This window comes from Lasioglossum baleicum, chromosome 8, assembly GCF_051020765.1.
Source record: "Lasioglossum baleicum chromosome 8, iyLasBale1, whole genome shotgun sequence".
In the NCBI taxonomy this organism is placed as follows: domain Eukaryota; kingdom Metazoa; phylum Arthropoda; class Insecta; order Hymenoptera; family Halictidae; genus Lasioglossum; species Lasioglossum baleicum.
The window spans coordinates 11,128,354-11,147,942 of record NC_134936.1 but is presented as its reverse complement, the minus strand read 5'-3'; the positions used below and the strand labels follow the sequence as shown (position 1 = coordinate 11,147,942).

The window sequence follows — 19,589 nt, the reverse complement described above, 5'->3', positions numbered from 1 at the left end:
ACCCTGGCGCCCTGGCCCCACCCCCTTCTACGATCGTCTCTCTCCCGTCCGGTGGGGGTGAATAGTGGGTAGGGGAGGGGGAGTGGCAGAAAGGAAACAAAAATCGAAAAAGCGAAAACCGAGACGGAGTTTGATGAAAAGGTACCCGAGAAGTTACTTGGCTCGAGAGAGTCACTCCTTAACGTCTCCGGGGAGACGTGCCGCGATACAGTTTCATCTTTCCGGGGGCAGGGGGGGGGGTTGGGAAACGAGGGCAAGTATTTAAACTTCGATCCCTCGCGCGATAGAACTTAAGATTGCTCTGTGGTGATAAAAATTATTACTTCCGGGTCGTTCAAACGTCGGCCACAGCCTCTCGATGGCTCCGTGGGATTCGATACACCCCTGCTTAGGGGTGCCGTAAATAAACTGAGGTGGGACGTAACACGTTTCTCGTATTTTTTGACGGTTTTCTAGACACTTCAATTTTCTATGTTCTGCATTCTTGATTCTTCGCTTATGTAAATGAGAAAGAATGTTTTTTATCAACCCTCGGTTGATCAGATTGGAAAATAAACTTTCTTGTAATGTCGGACAAATTCTTGTATACAACAGTTAGTCTCAATCAGAAAAATGTAATAAATGAAATTCATACACTTTTGTGGTTTTCGTGCATCACTTAAGGGGTTAACATTGTCTGCGGATTAGAAAACCTTGTCCGGGTCTTTCAGAGGCGGAATGTCTTTAAGCCTATCAATAAATTTGCTCGAAGCCATTCCGGACAGTCAGCGCAACGAACCGTGACTGAAATAAGAACAACAATCTATTCTTCACCTGTTGAACGAGTCAATTCAATACGCCACCGACGAGCGTTCACGTGCCAACGAACAGCGCCCGATCAAATACCGCATATTAAAAAATTCCTGTGCGCGTCCGCTCCCCATTACCGGAAACGCGTGGAATCCTCGCGATCTCGCGGTTTCTCGCGCCTCCGGATCATCTTCCACCGAAAGTGCATTAAGCAACCCCGCGAATGAACGCGGCGGGTACAAGGAATTCCGTGCTCGGTATTGAGAACCGACAGAAAAACGCACAAAGGGGTTGGCGTTATCGACGGGGCATATACTGAGTGGTCTAGTCTGAAGTAAATCCTCATGAGCAACGCGAATATTCTTTTATACGCTGACGATTGGAGTTTCAGTTAGAGAGCAAAATGAGCATTTTAGATGGAACAAATAATTAAGGAGGCTGAAAGTGGAGGATTCATTCTTCATCGCGACACCAAATAGAGTACTGCACGATTTTTTACCACGCTTATATTAGCCTGCCGAGTTGTCGTTGTTGTTGTTGTATGCGTCAAATCTTGTAATCGAATTTTAAACCACTTCCCGAGGAGCTGGAGACTTGAAACTGTAAACGTAGCTCAGAACTGGATGACAATGCAATATTAAAAAACAAATTGAAAAAAACTGTAAAATTTTTTAATATTAATCGTCACATCTCGTCGCGCGACGCTCGGTAGTACGTCATCGCGTTCAGCGATCCCCACTCCGCGCGCCAGCGCCCCCTACTCCACATCGTGTTCCCACTCCGACTCATCCTCACTCCACTGACTCATTTCGCACCGAAGGAGCTCAGTCAGTGTAGTGTTCCATTCATTCAGTTCCATTTCGGACAATTTCGGACTCCACCAAGAGACGTAGTCTCTCGGAGTCATCCCCTCATTCTATCTCGCATATTTCCACATCTTGCGTTTCTCTATCTTACTATTTCATACCAATGTTACTATATCTTGCGTACCATTTAAAAAAGACTAAAAAGTAGAACATAAAAAAATATATATAAAGAGACTTTTTAAAAACCACGCTTATATTAAAATGCGCTAAAAAGGAGAAAATAATTTTTTAGCGCTCTACGCTTTTTTGTTTATAGTCACTAATGTCTAAAAAAATTATTTTCTCCTTTTTAGTGCATTTTAATATAAGCGTGGTTTTTAAAAAGTCTTTTTATATATATTTCTTCCATGAAGTTAGAATAGGTTAAAAGTTGGGCGATTTTTCATCCCCTATTTCGTGATCTTTTAATTTTCGTCGTCAATGCTATTAATTATACTAATTCGAACATATTGAAAGTTCCTAAGCGGTGTAAAAGCAGAGGTTCAACCAATAAAACGAGCCGAGATAGATTGTTGTTCACTGTTGTCCAACAAACCTGAATCCCCAGCGGTCGCTTCCAGTCAGAACTTCCTAAACCGATGTTCTAAACCTGTAGCTCACAACTATGATGTATTTGCCACGTGTAATCGAAACACCCTGTACAAATGAAGCACCGGAAGTCAAAGAGAGGAGCACAGAGTCGAAAGTAGTGGGAGAACGAGAGGTGAAGGGACGCGCAGGCTGACAAACGAAAAAGAGGAAGCAGGAATTTAATTTGAACGAATTCTTCGGCACTTATTACGAGAGGGGGGGCATGGAACGTCGCCAGGCGTCGTTGGAGCGTCCGTCGTCGTCTCGACGACTGGCCTCGAGCCGAAGTGAGCTTTCCTCGACGTCGATTTCTGCCGTTCGCAAACTGTTTCGGCGGCCCTCGGAATCGGCGTCGCGATGACTCAACCGGATCGGCCTGTTTCCAGCGTAGCCCCCGGTAACAGCCGGCGCGCAACGGAGCTTATTTGAATTCCAGATTGGATTATCCGTCGGATTTGGATAAATGAGGGGATTCTATCAGTTACCTGCTCGCTCCGGCGACGGATTAGATGCATAGACGAGAGAATCGGGTCCCGGTGCCGAATAACCGAGAGCGCGGCAAGCCCCGTGCCGATCACTGAAATCCTGAGCACTTCCTCCGGAATGCTCGTTTCGGGGAGCTCCGGCCCGCCATGAAGTATTGCCGGTCCATTGTGAATGCGGTTCGCCGAACTATCTTTTGGTTTCTGAACTTCCGCCGCCGGGATGAGTGAAAAGTTCCGGCAGCACGCACGCGCGCTCGTTCGTTGCGTGTACCGTGTATTCGCCGGGATTGTTTTGCGAAGTTATTCGCAGGTAATTGATTCCGGTAAATCCCGGAATTAATAGTAATTCCGGACAATTAAGTAATTTCCGCCGAACAGAAATACGTCGATGCACGGCCATTGAGAAAGTTGCTTGTCGCCGTGTTTAACTATTGTTCGAATAATTAGATGAAAATGAGTTCTTACAATACCCCCACCGTGTCCGGAGCTAAATTTGTCGACAGCGGAGGGAGCTGTTGCCCGTAAGAGAGAGAGAGAGAGAGAGAGAGTTTTGTGCAGTTTTGACAGGCAGCTGCTATTGTGCAGTTCGTAATTTAACCTTTAGTCGCTGACGTAAGAATTCAGGAGCATTAACGGTGCCGTCAGCTGCATTATGGTAATTTGACAGATTCCGGAATAGTATAGGAATTTGTTAATGAGAATTGACGTATGTAGGAGACTTAAGAGGAGAACCACATCAATGTGGTTCTCCTTAAATTTTTTAACAGCCAGGTAAGCTTCGCAATTATACAAGGTTTATTTCCGTGGTTCCGTATGTCGTATTGCAGAAGAAGTAAGATCTCGTTTCTAGCAGCAGAATTTTCAGTTGATGAATACACGTGTAATAAAAATGAACAGAGAGAGTACTACCTTCACGGTAGTACGTAAGTCAAACTCCTGAAAAGCAAGGGATATAAAGAAGGGATAAGCGAAAACGTCAAAAAGCAAAATACCCTGAAGCATTACTTTATTTTTAACCATTTAAACATTTCTATAGCGTGGAAAGGTTTCGATTGAAAGGTATATTCATCTCTGAAGTGAACCAAAGGCAGTAAATTACTCTGCGCCAGCGAATCAATCGTGAAAAAGTATTCAACGCCGACTGTATACAATATTTTCATTTCAGTCCTTTGAAAAAGTGGTGCCCGTAGAAAAATGGATCTTGGAAAGATTTATTTCATTTTTTCATACGTTTCGAACATTTTCTAAATGAATTCTAGAATATTCTTTATGAACATCATAAAGCATAATTGAAAAAACGATTTCAGCCCTTTCTAAATACTAAAAAGCCCTTCGAGACCATTGAAAAATAAAGGAGAAAGTACACCCACGCCAGGATCGTAAGTCAAACCTTAGAAAAGCGATGGGCATAAAGAAAGGATAAGCGGTGCCGTCAGAGAGCGGAATCCGGAGGAGTTGGCACCCGTGTCAGAGGGTACAGTGTCTTCAAAAAGTATCAGCACAATCAAACTTATCAATATTTAAATTTCAAAGGTCTAATCAATTTACAGTCATTTTAGAGTTTCAACCCCCTACTTTCGCAGTCCAACATTCGTTTTCTTCGAAAACATTTTTACAGGGTAAGAAAGGCAATGTTTTCTTTAAAAAAAATTTCGGAAAACTTTTATCATTTAACATGTGCTTCTTATCTACATAGAAATTAATAATGTAGAGCCAGAGCCAGACAGGCTTTTTGGTCAGACTAGAACGAACTACATAAATTCTAGCATCGAATTCAGAATAAAGTGTCTTAGAAGGGGAAACGAACAATTTTTTATGAAATTATAATCATTTGAAAATTGAGAATTTTTGGGGATTCGGCGTGCCAGTACTTTTTGGAGCCACTGTAGTTCCGAGATGGATGAAGCCGGGCGTGGGCGGCAGAAGGCTGTTGCGGGGGCAGGTTCCGCTCACGGGGCAAGTAATTTCTATTTTTTTCAATCTTCGCCCGGGGTGTCTGGGGGATCGACGTAATTTCGCCTTTGTGCCAGAGGCCGGCGGTGGCACGCGGAGGGTTCATATATATTGTAACGAGTCCCTGGCACCGGGAGGAAAGACGATACGAGGTGAAACGGCGCGTGGACGGGTGTCGGGGGCGGTTCGTCGAAGAATAGAGGGCAAAGGCGAAAGGGGAGGATCGCGCGCAGCTCGCTAGCCGAACGAGAAATCTCACAAATTAAGCTTGAGCTGTACAAGAGACGAAGCTTTGCAGGGCGATAGGATTGGCTGCAATCTTCGACAAGGCAATCCGGCGGACTCGTAAATTTCCTGGGAACAGTGCGAACCGAGCCTAACAGACCCCGAACTGTCTCGATACCAGTTGGCCACAATTTCCCGACGACATGGAGATCTAATTCTAGCAATTTATTTGCCCGATAAACTGAAGGTGTTTTCATCGGATCCTCGAAACGCTCGTGATTCATTAGCCGACGCCCGGGACGTTTCCAATCCTGGTCGCGTTGTTTGCAGAACACTTTCTGTACCAAGTCTGCGTACGCGATCCTCCTATCAATTGATTTAAACAATTATTGAAACCAGTGTTGATTGGAAACGCCTTTCTTACTCCGCCGACGACGACTACGTCCGCCCAGGAATTAGATCTCCCGTTCTTGCTCTATCCTCGGTCCTTCTTCTTCCTCACCCCGAGCAACTGTGTTTCTCTCCGAGTAATCCTTTATCTTTCAATTAGCGCCGACTTTGCTCCTGGAATTCATTCTCACACCCCCTTTTTCGTGTGTACCATCTTTTCTGCGGTTTTTTACTCTGATTCAATTCGAAGTACAATTTTACACTAATTACTCAATCTTTTCAATATTCTCAAGCTAGTAATACATAGTTATCAATGCTCACAACATATTAATTTCAAAAATTGTGTTCTTCTTTAAGACTGTGTTTCTACCAGGGACCCTAACTGTTATCACCAAAAAGAAAAAAGTCATGGAATAACAAGTATTTCATCGACTAAAATCGTATTGGTTACAAATAAGGATTATAAGTAACCGAAAATTTTTTCGAATTTTTTTCTGTACATTTTGAGTAGATTATCTTAAATTTCAATAACAATCAACTGTTTATTAATGATCTTTATCGTAGAAAATTTTAGAATAACTGTTATTTTTGGTCCCTGGTTTTTACAGAAATTTTAAGCTCAAGTCTGCAATAAGAATCTCCAAGAGCGAAAAAGTGTTTGATTTATTATAATTCTTTTTAAAAAAAAATGTATCATAAATTCTGCAATCTACCTTTACACTTTACAGAACGACCCTAATACAAATCATAAAATAAAGCCTCCTTTCAATAAAAATGCATAGAATTCCTCATTGAATAAATGCATATAAAAATAAGAATTACAAAGATGAATATCTAGAGAATAGAATATGAGAGGAATATTACCATTGATTAAAAAGATGCAATATAAAATGGAGATCTCACTCCTCAAGAACTGGAGGATGCGAAGGAAAGCATCGATGCATGAATAAACAAAACCAAGTTGAATTTGTAGAAATACTAAGGATAGGAATGCAATGCCTCAAGGAATAAATCCATATACAAGAAAAAGATTATATTAATATTTTTAAGAGAGACAGAATACAAAATAAAGATTTTCCATTTTTATCAGGAATAAAAACGCGTAGAGAGCGAGAATTAATTCGCGGATAGATGAGAATGAAGTTGAATGCAGGGGTAATATATCCGGGGCATCCCAGCGGAAAAAATAGAAGTTGCACGTACCATGAGAGACACGCTACCCTCTTGATCCCGGTCGCATCCATCTCGAAACTACCCTCGTGCTCGAGGGGGGGGGGTGCGAACTTGTCGGGTTCCTGGTCTTTGCCGAGGCTGCGGAGCTCGTGATACCGGCACGTAAGAAGATTTCCGACGCGTAGGTGCTTCCGCGAACTTGGAGTATGAAAGGTTGGACGTCAACGGAGTAATAAATTAGAGGGAAATTCATCCGACAGTGGCATTAGACTCTCTACCCGCCGCTCTCTATCTTGCTCTCACTCTCTCTCTCTCCCCGCGGCTATGATATATGACATCGCGTTTAACATCGTACTAATATTTGAAACCGTAAATGATGGGGATTTTGAGAAACGTCAGCGAAACTGCGAGACGGACGAGGCGAGCGTGGGCAGACGCGGCGCGGCCGTCGTCGCGGAACAAATTTCCAGAGCGCTCGACGATTATTGTGCAATATTCCCGAAGCAATCAATTTTTGCATGCTCTCGATTATTTTCGCGTTAAAGCAGAAATAATTCTGTTAAAGATATTCCGAGGTAGTTATCTTGCTTCAGGTGTGTTGACAACGTCTAGTTATTACAACAATCATCGCGCAATATTCCCGAAGCAATCAATTTTTGCAAGCTCTCGATTATTTTCGCGTTAAAGCAGAAATAATTCTGTTAAAGATATTCCGCGGTAGTTATCTTACTTCAGGTGTGTTGACAACGTCTAGTTATCACAACAATCATCGCGCAATATTCCCGAAGCAATCAATTTTTGGAAGCTCCCGATTATTTTCGCGTTAAAGCAGAAATAATTCTGTTAAAGATATTCCGAGGTAGTTATCTTGCTTCAGATGTGTTGACAACGTCTAGTTATCACAACAATCATCGCGCAATATTCCCGAAGCAATCAATTTTTGCAAGCTCCCGATTATTTTCGCGTTGAAGCAGGAATAATTATGTGAAAGATATTCCGAGGTAGTTATCTTGCTTCAGGTGTGTTGACAACGTCTAGTTATCACAACAATCATCGCGCAATATTCCCGAAGCAATCAATTTTTGCAAGCTCCCGATTATTTTCGCGTTAAAGCAGAAATAATTATGTGAAAGATATTCCGAGGTAGTTATCTTGCTTCAGGTGTGTTGACAACGTCTAGTTATCACAACAATCATCGCGCAATATTCCCGAAGCAATCAATTTTTGCAAGCTCCCGATTATTTTCGCGTTGAAGCAGGAATAATTCTGTTAAAGATATTCCGAGGTAGTTATCTTGCTTCAGGTGTGTTGACAACGTCTAGTTATCAGAACAATCATCGCGCAATATTCCCGAAGCAATCAATTTTTGCAAGCTCTCGATTATTTTCGCGTTAAAGCAGAAATAATTCTGTTAAAGATATTCCGAGGTAGTTATTTTGCTTCAGATGTGTTGACAACGTCTAGTTATCACAACAATCATCGCGCAATATTCCCGAAGCAATCAATTTTTGCAAGCTCCCGATTATTTTCGCGTTGAAGCAGGAATAATTATGTGAAAGATATTCCGAGGTAGTTATCTTGCTTCAGGTGTGTTGACAACGTCTAGTTATCACAACAATCATCGCGCAATATTTCCGAAGCAATCAATTTTTGCAAGTTCTCGATTATTTTCGCGTTAAAGCAGGAATAATTTTATTAAAGATATTTCGAGGTAGTTAATTTGCCTCAAGCGTTATGAGTAGACTGCCGATGTTTATGCATTTTCCAATTTTTGTAAACAAATTTGGAAGATGGAATGAAATGAAATCTTATTTCTAATGGGAACAGCCTTTGTAGATTAGAAACAAATAATAATTTTAATTTTTATATTCTAGCCTTCTTCGAACATTTTTATAAGCCATAAATGCATAAAGATCCGCAGTCTAGTTATGAGTGTGTTGACTACTTCTAGTCACTACAACAATTGTTGTGCATCATTTCCAAGACAATCAATTTTTGTAGGCTCTCGATTATATTCGCGTGAAATCAGAAATAATTTTGCGAGGTGTCGAACAGCTGGCTCGTTTCAAGTGTCATGGGCGTGCCGACAACGTCCAGTTTTACTTTACATACTTTTCCATTAAAACCCGCGGTGCTCCTGAATTATTCACCGCTGTTAGGCCAAAAATTTCCAAAACATCAAGTCGATCATCCCTCGGAGCATAGCAGGAAAAAATATTTCCTCCAGGAACGGCAAGACGTTTGCCGGGATCTCGGAGAGTCGAATGGCAGCGCGGCACGCGAAACCATAACCGCGAGGCACGTCTGCCGAATAATAGTTGGCCCGTTCCAGTCTTAGGTCATGTCTTCACGTGAGTGCAATTTAAAAGGCAGCTGGGGGACTGATATTGCTGAATGGGATCGAAAATGGTGCCTTTAATCCCATAATTTCAGAACGCCGGGTATTATTTTGTGTGAAACTGACAAAATTATTCAGAGAAGAAATAAATCTTTATTGGACTCCGTCTTTTTGTAATTGACATGGACAATTTTTTAATTTTCATACAACACTCGAGAAGAACTTCCTGTCCGAGTAATAATAAGTTTTAATAAGATTTCTCTGGACGTTTATGGGACATTCTCAAGAATATCTTCAACTATAAAATGTCAATGATAAAGGAGGTATTTTCACGATCGTACTATTTGAAAGAATGGTAATTATTTTCACGGCGCTCAGGTTCGATCAATTTCTACACTAAATGAATATAGCTAAGAGAGGCATGAAACGTTATGGTTCGGGTTTGAACCAGATAACGCTTCCGATTCGGATTTGAATCTGCAAAGATGCCAAGTGCTATTTTATTGGAGGAAAACAAAGGTGGAGTGTTTCGTCCTAGGCCCGCTAGAGGACTCATCAGTAAGCCTATCTAGCGGACCCTGCCTTAGACACAAATGTCATGAGGAAAGCTCTTAATATACTAATTGGTGTCAGTTTTAGTAACTTGTGAGAAAGTATTGTTCAACCGCCTGTCCATCTTGCGGACGTTTGTCGAAACCAGGCTTTAACTCTGTAATTTTTTCGCCATCTATAATCAAATCCGAATCGGAAGCGTTATCTGGTTCAAACCCGAACCATAACGTTTCATGCATCTCTTAGCTATATTCATTTAGTGTAGAAATTGATCGAACCTGAGCGCCGTGAAAATAATTACCATTCTATAAAATATCAGTTTAAAATAAAAATTCTGCACCTATTTATCTGATCATTTATCTATTATTTCTCCGTGCCAACGAGAGTAAATGTTGACTACAATTGAAGTCGAACGGGAGGGTTAAGTTTCTATCAAGGACCAACACTTATAAGTTCTGCTCTCGAGAATGGATGCGACAGCTACCTTGGGCTTGCTCTCGGCTAGAGATTTCCTCTAGAGATCTCCAATAGAGATTTCCTCTCTGAACATATATTCTCGTTCTCAAGTCGACACGCGGCATTATTGTCATACGGTGTACATTTTCGTGGAATCAGCAGAAACGTTCGTGACCGGTGCCGAACCGAGAGGACTTTCTCTATTTGCTAAGAGAGACATTAAAGGAAATTGCTTATTGAAAGTAACGCGACTGAGTTTGAACCCCGATTTACCGTACGGTCGATACACCGACACGAAACACCACGAAAATGCTTCGAGGAATGGAGCACTATGCGTGACTAATTTCCGCAACAGAGAAGTCAACGTCGTCGTAGTCGTTCGATGCAATAATACGTTGCGCTTTTTCGGAGACCACGGAAATTACATAGCAGATCCCACGGATAGGATTATTTCGGATCATGAACCGGAATTAGGAAACCTATTCCCATCAATCAAACTAACCTATCGATCCGATCGATCACGGACTCGCGTACATGTTCCAGATAGTGCAATCCAGAGTCCACAATCGGACCATGTAAAATATGGTTATCGCTGGACTGCAGATTTTATGCATTCAAAGAAAACGATTAGGGTGTCAAGCTGGAGATGGAAAAGGTATCTCAAGAGTTTAAGGAGTCCAGTATTTAATTTACAGTAGATTTTATGCACTCATGAAAATTATCAGGGACCAAAAATAACAGTTATTCTAAAATTTTCTACGATAAAAATCATTAATAAAAAGTTGATTATCGTTGAAATTTACGATAATCTACACAATATATAAAGAAATAATTCGAAGAACAAAATGATTTCGAACGCTCACAACAGTTATCAATGATCGAATTTCTTTTCTAATAATAAGTACTCCAAATTTCCTTGTTATAAGCGATCGAAATAAATTCCTCTCGTTGACAACTGTTAGGAGCGACCGAAATAAATTTCTCCCATCGATAACTGTTATGAGCGATCAAATTAAATTCCTCTCGTCGACAACTGTTATGAACAACCGAAATAAACTAGACTGCGGATTTTATGCATTTATGGGAAAAATGAGAAGGTGCCATTTAAAACAGTGAAAAAGTCATAATGATCTAATAATGCGAATCTAATGTTTCCAGCTTGTGCAGACAATTTTTATTTTGCATAGAAATCCGCTTTCTATTGATAACTGTTATAAGAGATCGAAATGAATTTCTCTCAACGATAACATTTACCAACAAGAGAACAAAAATTTTCGGTTACTTATAATCCTTATTTGTAACCAATACGATTTGAATCGATGAAATACTTGTTATTCCATGACTACCTCCTTTTTGGTTATAACAGTTAGGGTCCCTGACAATTATTATTATTACTATTGAATATTAATACAAGAAAAAACAAGTAACAAACTGAACAAATTGAATTTGTTCCTCTCCCTGGTTTTTATAAAATAATCCATGCAATTGTGATTTTTTTCAAAATTGTTTTTCACGTTACGTAGCAAACCAATTGTTTTAACTTCCCAAACAAAAATCCACGTCGTGCGGAACAATATTAAAAAAGTGTTTGCGAGAGTGTGCGAATATTAATGGGAGTGACTGCAAATAAAAATGTGTGCGTCGAGGTGCATTATCGTGTTTCGTGGGTGCCGGTGCAATTATTTATCCGAGATGCGGCGCGGCAGATTTCGCGCGACAGTTTCGAGCAGCAAATTGTTAATTATTCGGTACGGGTAGATATTAGTCTCCGATCTCTTGTGTTCCGGTACCGTGGAAGCGTTCGCGTATTCAAGAGTTGAAACCAAGCCTCGTCTCGGTCAACGGGAACCGGGAGTCTCCGGCCGTTTGAATGACTACATTATCCCGCCTCGCGATACTTACGGTTCGACCATCCCTCAACATCTGTTCCCGGGGACTTCCGGGAAAGGTATCAGCTCCCGCGATGCACACCATTCGCATGCATACCCCATTATGTCTTCCTCCCGCATTATCTTGGCATTGATTAACGAGCCCCGACCGTGAACAAGAACTCAGGAAACGAGGGGCCCTCTCTGATACGACGAAATGGACTCGAACCGAATTTGCAAACAGCCACCGTTGGCGGCTGTGTGTACCCAGCCCCAGCAGTCTGTGCACTGTCATCGAGCGCTTAGGATTCTCCGTCGGTTTTCCAGCACCGGGAATTAAAGTAGAATAAGAGGAATGTTGAGGACACCAAGATACATTGCCGCGACCCGCGTTTCTCCGGCCGGGAATTAAAGCGGAACAAGAGAAACGCTAAAAATATTAAGACACACCGCCACAATCCACTCGCGAAAATTTCACCATGAAAGAACAAACAATTTGTTAAGTAAACGCGACCGCGGATCCTCTGAAAATGCAACACATCCATTGGTCTACTTTCTTCCATTCTCTTTAACGCGAGATTATATATGTACTCTGAGAATCGGATCGTAGACATTGAGTATACCAAGATGGAGAAATTATTGATGTCCAAAGAATGCAAAAATTAAATTGTATTCTAGATCCATGAATTGTGAAGCTAAAAGTTCCCCACCAATTTTTTTAGTTTTACAGTGGTTTTCGAAATGTGTGCTTCTAAGGGTGTGTAAATTATGAAAAAATTAATTTTTGCGTATTTTCGAATGTATGTGTTGTTTGAAATATCGATCGCAAGATAATGAAATGTATAATATTCAAATGTTCTCGGCGCAACGGTTCGATCAGTTAATAGGAAAAAAGCAAAATTTGCACGTTAGTTAGGAACTTTCAACGTTTCGATCTTCATTCAGATCATTTTCAAGAAAGTAGAAAAAACTGCGTCTGAAAAATATATTTTCACAATGTAAAACCAGAAACTTTAAAATATCTGCGTAACCAGAATGTAACAATGTAACAAGATACTGCAATAATTTACTTACATTGCTTTATAAAGATTATAAATACGGAATTGAAATTGTCTTAGCACATGCTGCTTTCATGTCGTCAGATAGGATACTGGATCATAGACCATCAAAGTCATTAGACACAGAACGTAACTGGTCGATCGATCAAAACAAAGTCAATCGTCGATCGATGTTTGGCGGTTATTTCAAACCGTGAAAAACGTCAAAAACCCAAACTTGCCACATGTTCGTGACCATATGATGACAAACTTTTATTAAATATATGAAAAAGATGTAATTTATATAACATGTAATAGGAAAATAGTTGTTATTCTGAATGAAGATCGAAACGTTGAAAGTTCCTAACTAACGTGCAAATTTTGCTTTTTTCCTATTAACTGATCGAACCGTTGCGCCGAGAACATTTGAATATTATACATTTCGAATGTATATTTATAAAGGCGGATAAACTATGGAAAATTGATGTACGTGTCTGTGAAGTTCGAAAATTTGGAGCAATTGTGTGAGTTGTAGAGTCCGAGTGTGCCGCACGATTTTTCTCGGAGTGCTTTCAACACCTCTCGAGGCTCCTTTAAAGCGACTCCAAGGAACCATAGGCGTTGTAACAGATTTCCAGTGCACGAGAGAGGGCCATAACGCGTCAAAATGATACATACGGTCCTCGTACTGCTCGTTCCTCGAGAGACCCCAGAAGGGGGAGCATACAGAGAGTTGAAGACGTAGGGTGTGTAGAGATAGGAAGAGAAAGGGGTTAATATTCAACACGGTGAGTTTATCGGAGAAAAGGTCACCGGTATAATTTGACTTCACCGGGTCTGAATAATCGATATACCAGCAGGCCAGTATCCAATACTCGGAAACAGAGGCGAGGCTGATCGGGAGTTTAAATTGGGTGGAAATTATTCGTCTCTTCCACTGTGGCTACGTGTTCATGGGGAACAGAGGGGATGGGGCTGTGTTCACCCGTTGCGGTCACACCGAACACTGTATATGCACTTTCAGAAGCGGACGAATACCTTCGACTACTAATCGGACCGCATCATTATCTTCTACATAATTAGGACACGTTAAGAATACGATTCTCTCTAAACAGAGCTGGGTAAAATTTTGGAGGAAAAATATTACAAACATTATTCCAAATAATCGTTCTTCTACAATTCTAATAAAATACTAGTTTGAATGAACTTTCTAAGCTTTTAAAATTCAAGACTTTATACAGTTTAACTTTTACGTTCTCTAAATTTTATCAAATTCTCAAATTGCAAGGGCTTCCCCAGTACTCCACAATTTTTCGTTCAAAAGTACCCAGACTATTTAATCGTGCAAATCTTTTGCAAATTTTTTGGAATTCATAAATGTTGAAGATTCACCTAATTTGTGAAGGTACTCTCGACGTTCAGATCTTCCAAAATTATTAAACGTGCCTCCTATTTTGTATTTTATTCGAGACAACCAGAGTAGGGCAATAATCAACTAATATTTAAAAATAACTAATACTCTTTTTGAATATTAGTCATTGCAAAATAGTCATTAGTCAAAACTTTTTTATTAGTTAATGATAACTAAATGGCATATAATTAGTCATAGCTCTAAGTAATCGTTAGCTTATTAGTGAATTAGTAGTTGATGATCAGTCATCAATCTTTAGTTATCAGTCATTAACACACATTAATATTATTAATTAGTTATCACTAACTAATCAAAAAGTTTTGACTAAAGACTATTTTGCTGTGACTAATATTCAAAAAGACTATTAGTCATTTTTAAATATTAGTTGATTATTGCCCTACTCTGGAGACAACTAAGCATCCAAAATTTTCTGGCCTTCCTAAAATAATTGAAACGGTGAGTGACAATTCTGTGGGTATTTTTGGAAAGCTCGCAAGCTCCGAGTCCAAAACGATTCTAGTCATTTTAAATCCCATCACTACTTCGGTCAGAGGCAAGTGGATTTTAGACTACCTGTACATGTATGTACGTGTGCACAGGGAGGGTATGTATATTCGTGTCAGAGTCCAGGACGCGTGACGAATATTTACGGTCTGCCGTATCGTCCAGCTAGAATAAATTTATTAAACGCCCCGGTGTTTCGATAAATCGAGCCCGACTCCAAGGAGAATCGGTGCCGGACTCGTTCTGTTACGCTGTTCGCCTTTCGGATTAATTGGTGGCAGTCTCGAGAAACTGCCACGGCATTCGATGGAAAATATTTTATGTAGGATCCTCGAGCATCTTCTAAATATATACGAGAAAGCTGATCAAACATTTATTGGCGACGGTTTTATTGAGTCATGGAAGTGTGTTCGGTGCGAGACAAGTGCAGAAACTTCGTTTTATGTTGAATCAATTATGCAGATACGCGCACGTCATAGAACTCTCAGATTGGCTTACCCTGCGCTGGATAAATTATTTACATTACGACGAGTGCATGGAATTAGATTCAATCTAATGCAGTGATATCGCTCTCTCATTTCTCACGTCGCATCGATTCGGGTCGCCGAGTATCGACGTAATTTTTTAACGAAACATTAACATCCATTTTCACTTCACCGTTACACTAAATCACTGTAATATTCGGACACTTTTAAAAGGACGATAACTTTTTTTAATAACAGATCATACGACTTGGATATTTTTCGAGAAATTAGAACAATTAATTTACTGCAAGACGGGAACAAAATTTTGGAAAAAATTGCAATTGGTCGGAATTACAGAGAAACAAACACCAAAAAATTAACGGATCAATAGTAATTTGAAAATAATTGTTTTTATACAGGGTGTCTCAGCTGAAGGAGGCCACCTAAATATTTATTTGTGGCATAATTTAAGTGGTATCGAAGGAGGAATATATCATAGAAGAACAATTTCTTTTGTCCGGTTATTTTTTTTCAGTTTTTTCAAGGTCATCGTTATTTTTTTATCGGCAAAACTAATTTTTTTTATTCCATCTTATAGCGGGTAGAAAAATACATTTGAATATGCTTAAGTCATTAACGAGATGGAATAAAAAAATAGTTTTCCCGATAAAAAATAACGATGACCATGAAAAAACTACGAAAAAAAAACCGTACAAAAGAAATTGTTCTTCTATGATATTCCTCCTTCGATACCATTTAAAGTGCCATTAAAAATAAAGGAGATATTTAGGTAGCCTCCTTCAGCTGAGACATCCTGTATATTACCTAGTAAACTAATCGTTCTAACATCTCAACAAATTATTCGTTTTTGATGGGTGTCTGAATATTTTTGTACTCACTGTATGCAATTCAACTGGACGGTTTGTTCGGCTAACAGAAAACGATGCTAAACTTTCCAGAGGCTATTGATGGTGTCCCACGGCCACAAAACCCTCCGCGAATCCTTTCCTCTGCGTATTTAAGCCGCTATTTCACTTCGAATATTCTTTCAGCGAAACCGCAGATTCATCGAAAAAATTCATAAAAATCGTGTCCATGTCACTGAAAACACCGGCAATCCAGTGTGCCGTATCCGCGCGCTTTTCAGAGCTCGCGTGAAATTAGAGAACGATGCGTTCAAGCACGAAACGGTGTAACGGGAACGCGTAATGCGTGTAGATCGAAAATATTCGCTTGGCCGTTACACTCGTTTGGGAAATAACGCGCGTTCGCTCGCGATAAATCGACGTGATCGAAACGGAGCTGAAACGAACCGGCGCGGCTCGAGCGCGAGTAAGTATTCCGACATTTACGCTGTTGCCGTAAAATAGAAAAAATACGGATATGCTAACGAAATCTTGCCAATGAAACAATATTTATCGCCTCTGCCTCGCCATCGATGCAGTTCGTGCAGTATAATTTAAATCACTAATTCGTACGAATTCAGTACATAGAGCTTGGTGAATACTGACTTTCATTCTATGAATTCGGTGAGGGTGGTTTCACACACTCCTGGGATGATCATTCGATCAAACTCTGTCTCCAAATGTGTGCGTGCATCAAAACTTGTTATTATAATGGTCATGATAAGACTGCGGATTTTTTAATGCAAAATTAAGTGAACACCTACAAGATTGGACCAAACGACTCGAGTTGTGATTTTTCTTTGCAACATCGACCAGTAGTAGTCTTTTTATTAATTTGTTAAATATTACCCAGTAAAATAATCCGCCTAACATGTCAGAAGAACACAAATCATTTGATCCATTTTAAAAATAATATTTTTAGGTGTCCACTTAATTTTGTTCCATTTTGACACTGTTACCAGAAAATTGAACATTGTCACAAAATTAATGATGAACATATTCCAATCCGCCAGTTCTTCAAATTCTTCAAAATTCTTCAGCGACGATAATTTCAAGCATAAACGACACGAAGAAATATAATTTAACACTAAACCTACCAACACCGGTCAAAATGACCGGTTCCAGGTTTTTTATTTTACAATTAGAGAAGTAATAAAACTGATTTCATAAGAAACGATTGTAATGATATCTTTAGTAGTGTGCGTATTATAATAGGAGCTGCACAAAGTCTAAATAAAATCAATCTTTTTTGTAAGGGAACATGTACCAGTTACTTTTGAGGCTTGGTAGGTTTAGTGTTAACTACTTCCATCGGGATTAATATTTAAAATAACGATGTATTTCTTGGGGTAAACTTAACTTTACCGGACTCAAAATTAGTACCTTTCTCCTACGAATTATGATGTATTTGGTATGTAATCCCGTAGATTTGTACCCGGCGCGGATGCAGATCGAAGTTTCGATCCTCTAGGATCGATAGTCGAGGAGCTATGGTCGCTTAAAGTTGAGCATTTTTGACAGGTTAGGGCGCCGCCATATTGGCTTGTAGCGACGACCGCGAGCCGCTCTTTTCTATACGCGCTATATTAAGCCTCTACAGTTTAAATACCATCGAAGGAAAACTATCGAATTGAAGCGTTTGCATCCGTCAGGAAAAGGCACACTTTTTGTAGTTTTTGAACTGTTTTAAGTAATGTACTTAAGATTTATTTAAGATTTATTTAATTTTGTTTCTTATCAAAAAATTGTAATGGAGCGAGCGACGCGCGTGACTTGACACGGTGTTCGGTTTTGCGACATGATCGGTCATAGTTCATCGCGTCTTTATATTTACGAAACCGAACGTTAAATAATAAAAATATAAAACAGTTCAGCATATTTTATAAAGTAATTTTTCTCGTTTCTTAATATTTGCCTAGCGTCGAGATCGCAATTTCTCTTTCTTTTTCACTCGCTATACATACTCTTATGTTCCAAAGTCACTTCATACATATGTACATACCGTCAATTAAACCACAAAATTCTTTCAAATTATATCGTGTTTGGTATCATTTTAATCAGAAAAATGCCAGAAATAAGGTAGTGAAAATCCCATAACAGAATCATGGAAAATGAAGAAGTTTGACTGTTGCTGTAACGTTATGATGAGTCACGGGCGTTTGAACTGTGCCGGCGCGCTGCGACTCAGCGTCTCTTTCTTTCACATACGCTGTCCTTCCTTGCGCTCGAAACTTTCATCGTCAATTAAACCACAAAATTCTGCTTAAATTATATCGTGTTTAGTATAATTTTAATCAGAGAAATGCCAGAAATAAGGTAGTGAAAGTCCCATAACAGAATCATGGAAAATGAAGAAGTTTGACTGTGGTGTAACGTTATGATGAGTCACGGGCGTTTGAACTGTGCCGGCGCGATGCGACTCAGCGTCTCTTTCTTTCACATACGCTGTCCTTCCTTGCGCTCGAAACTTTCATCGTCAATTAAACCACAAAATTCTGCTTAAATTATATCATGTTTAGTATCATTTTAATCAGAAAAATGCCAGAAATAAGGTAGTGAAAATCCCATAACAGAATCATGGAAAATGAAGAAGTTTGACTGTTGGTGTAACGTTATGACTCACGGGCGCGTTTGAACTGTGCCGACGACTGCGACTCTCCGCGTCGCGTTAGTAGTGGTTCACACCGATATACCGAGCCGAGTCAGTGTATTAGTTTGGAGGGGATATTTCTGTCGCGTTTATCGTTGAAAGATTTTCGCGTTTATAGAGAATTTACTGTACATCATAATTCATAGGAGAAAGGCACAAATTATGAGTCCGGTAAAGTAAAGAGCAGCCATTTCTTGTATTCATTTGATGTATGCATTTTTAGTAGGTCAAGGATCAAATCAACACTTGACCTCGAACGGCAGTGCGTCTAATGTGCCGCTGAACAAAGAATTAATATTGCCAACCGATAGCGTACCAATTCGCGCGGTAATCACGAGAGGAAGTAAATAGTGGCGCAAATCCGGATTGACCAAATGCATATGGACGACAATGTATGCTTGCACGAGCGCGCGCAGCAAACATGGCCGAGCCGCATTGTCGTAATGGAACGCGCGGCGTCCTGTCGGTAGAAATGGAGTATTAACGTAGAAACGTTGTCTACTTACACTGCAAATTGTTGTACGACAGAGACTGGCGTCGCATTCTGCCCTGGCTCGTTGCCTTTCTTCGACTGCTCACCCGACACCACATGTTCACTTGGACGTACGACCACAGCTTCAGGAACAGGACCGCGTACAGCATACACACGAACATTGCGCCGACTGTAACAACCGGGAATTAATTCCGTGTGAGTATGGGTATGATGCGTGTGTGTATATACCGCGGCAAACTATTGTGGCAGCTTGTCCTTCGAGACTAACGTCTGCTTCCTACCTGTCGCGAACCTACAGAGCCCGCGATAATCTCTCGTCAAAGTGTATCTGTTTTGATCACGAATGGCTGATAACGACGTTGGCAACGAGAATGTCGCCTTGATCTCGACCTAATAGGTACCGACCTACGCGAACGATGTCCCCCTCCCGAGGCCCTTATCTGTGGAAAATATCCCCACT

General features: G+C 40.3%; 1 protein-coding gene across 1 annotated transcript in view; it reads right to left on the bottom strand.

Annotated features, from left to right (window-relative positions):
- Mdy (diacylglycerol O-acyltransferase) overlaps positions 1-19,589 on the bottom strand; it is a 212,893-nt gene that overhangs the window by 59,485 nt on the left and 133,819 nt on the right. The window contains exon 6 of the mRNA XM_076428862.1: positions 19,143-19,298. Within this exon, the coding sequence (XP_076284977.1) occupies positions 19,143-19,298 (156 nt within the window). The remainder of the gene's footprint in view (positions 1-19,142; positions 19,299-19,589) is intronic.